Genomic DNA, 2,484 nt, shown 5'->3' with positions numbered 1-2,484 from the left:
TTTTACCCATATCCATTTTGGTGCTATCCGAATCGCTTTAACATATCACGGAAGAAAAGGTCAACCCATTATAGCTCGGCTTTCTCTTCTAGATACATGATACTTGGAGTACCAACATGCGAATTTAGGTACTGCAGAAGTTACTTGAATGCTAGGACTGTCTTCATAACAATCATTCCAAATTTCAAGATTTCCCTTTATGACCCATAGTTGACTGAAGCACTAAAAATTCAAGTCCAAATCCAAGGAGTCCCACAAGCCAAAGATTCTATCCAAGCCACTCTTCATCATCAAATGGCGTGGCGAGTCCAAAATCATGCCATGGATCTCTGCATTCCCAGAGGAGAAAATACTTTACTCTTGAATATTGATGCTACCAAAGGAAACACGATGTGCACCCAAATACCCAGAAAATTTTCCAGAGATGAAGTTGTCAAAATTCTTCCTGATTCCTGGATCACAAATTATGAAAAGTTAAGGGAACCAGAGGAATCTCTGCAATCAGGTGAACCAACTTTTACCAAAAGAAATGATAAAATTGTTTCCATAAGCTTTGACCATTCCCATCTCAAAAAACCCAATAAAGCCATCTTCTCTTGCCAAATGATTCAACCCAAAGATATAACAGATACATCCCCTGAACCTGACGGAGGGTTTTTCTGGAATATACAGTGCATCATGGAAGAACATGACTGGTGTCAACATTTTGACAAAGAAGGAAAAAGAATTTGGTGGTTCAAATGCCCCTTTACGGGACACTGCCCTTGGGATCTTAGTTGCGACTGCCAAGACTGTTTGGAAGACTCAATTGGGGAATATGATGAACACCATCTGCGTCATTGGAAAAGATTCGGCCTTAACAAGACCAAACCAACATCCAAGAAAAAAGGGAAAACCACTAAAAAGCAATTTCGAGCCAAATATGAAAATAAAGACCCTTCAATTGGCTCATTAAGCGGTCTAGGTAACTATGAATTTCTTGTCAGTTACAAACCCCAGGAATGGCCAAAATTATCAGAAAAATTCACTCCAAGATGGGAAGATAGTGAAACCACAACCAAACCCAAACCACTATTAGCTCATACCACCAAAATCCAAAAAGCCACCTTAACCTAAAACTTCACCAACTCAAAAAACCAAAAATCCCACAGAACCATAGATATTTCATGCTAAGTCCTTCAAGCTCCAGTCATACCCAAGATTTTCCTTCACTTCAACCTTTTGAAAAAGAGGGTATAAGCCATGCTCCAAATATCCCCAAGAAAAACGTAGTGCTACCTACTGGAGAAAAACCCCCAACAAGTGACATCAAAGCAACAATGAACTGGCAATCAGAAAATTCCATCTGCTAAACAACATCGGCAACACCATAAAGAACGTGGCCCATACACAAAACAAAATGATTAGAAAAGTGTAAACAATTGAGAAAAAAGTGGAGCAGACATCGTCTCACCATGTAAGACTAATCAAAGCCTTGGAACTAAGGCTGGCAAATTTACAATATGAGATTTGTCCGTTAGGAACTTCACTTTTCATATTCTTCCAACAACAATAAAAGGAGACGCTTTCCATCAGAGAACAAGTTCAACTTTTGAGAAATGACCACTTTGAGACATAAAAGACCCCAGTTTTCCCCTCAAAACCTACCTTCTTCTCTATGTCGCCACAAGCATACTCCCTACCTAAATTGGACTACACCTTTTCTACTTTTCCAATAGCCTCACAAAATCTTATTTATTTCACCCAACGTTTAAAAGAAGAACATGATTTTGATATTGAAAAAATGGTTTGGGAAAGGAAAGATGCTCTTGTGGTGCAAAAACAAACCAAGAAAAGGCGAGATCATGGTAAAAGTTCAAAAGGGTCCAACCCCAAAAATCTGATGATTTCTGACCAGAAGGCTCCAGACCTCTATGTCTCCCAGCCAAGAAACATATCAGAAGAAGAACCCCCTGGTCGGAATCTCTAAATTCACTAGACGATGAAATAATGGAAGATAGCTCTCAATCAAGCAATGAATCCATAACAAACTCTTCCGAAGATGACGATCCCCCAATATTTGTCAACCAGCCAAGAGACCCAGAAATATCTGAAGTAGATGAGGAACAAGAAGGCATGACGGATGAACCAATCCCAAAAAGAAGATATGAGCCCATGGCGTCAAAACCAGTTGGAACTGGTTTCCACACTTTCACCTTAGATGACGTCAAGGTTTTAAAATGGCCTCAAAGGATCCAATGAACCCAGCTGGTTTGGAAATTTGATAGTGGTCATCACCATGATATTCGTATATATCAAGAGAGAATATAGTTTTTTCAGTGGGTTCATCGTCCATAGAGAATATGGACTCGAGGTCTTCTTCTTTTCCGAGATGTATGCCAGTGTAATCTTCAATTTCTTGCAAGAGTTTGACAAATTTCCTCAATTATGGACAATTTCTTGTGAAATGTCCAATATTGTGGCAAATAAAGCATCTGTCCTTTT

At 39.3% G+C, this 2,484-nt stretch overlaps 1 protein-coding gene across 1 annotated transcript; it reads left to right on the top strand.

Annotated features, from left to right (window-relative positions):
• On the top strand, nucleotides 295–1,969 carry LOC109224287. The gene is made up of 2 exons (XM_019388876.1): nucleotides 295–964; nucleotides 1,719–1,969. The coding sequence occupies exons 1-2, from the start codon at nucleotides 295–297 to the stop codon at nucleotides 1,967–1,969; spliced, it is 921 nt and encodes a 306-aa protein (XP_019244421.1).

The sequence above is a fragment of the Nicotiana attenuata genome, chromosome 3 (genome assembly GCF_001879085.1).
Source record: "Nicotiana attenuata strain UT chromosome 3, NIATTr2, whole genome shotgun sequence".
NCBI classification, from domain to species: domain Eukaryota; kingdom Viridiplantae; phylum Streptophyta; class Magnoliopsida; order Solanales; family Solanaceae; genus Nicotiana; species Nicotiana attenuata.
Note: the sequence above shows the minus strand (reverse complement) of the source record. Positions and strands in the feature narration are given on the sequence as shown.

Coding starts and splice junctions, on each gene's coding strand:
- LOC109224287 (XM_019388876.1), top strand. CDS start 295: ATGGCGTGGCGAGTCCAAAATCATGCCATGGATCTCTGCATTCCCAGA. Junction 965..1,718: donor TGGCTCATTAAGCGGTCTAG/GTAACTATGAAT, acceptor CTTTTCCAATAG/CCTCACAAAATCTTATTTAT.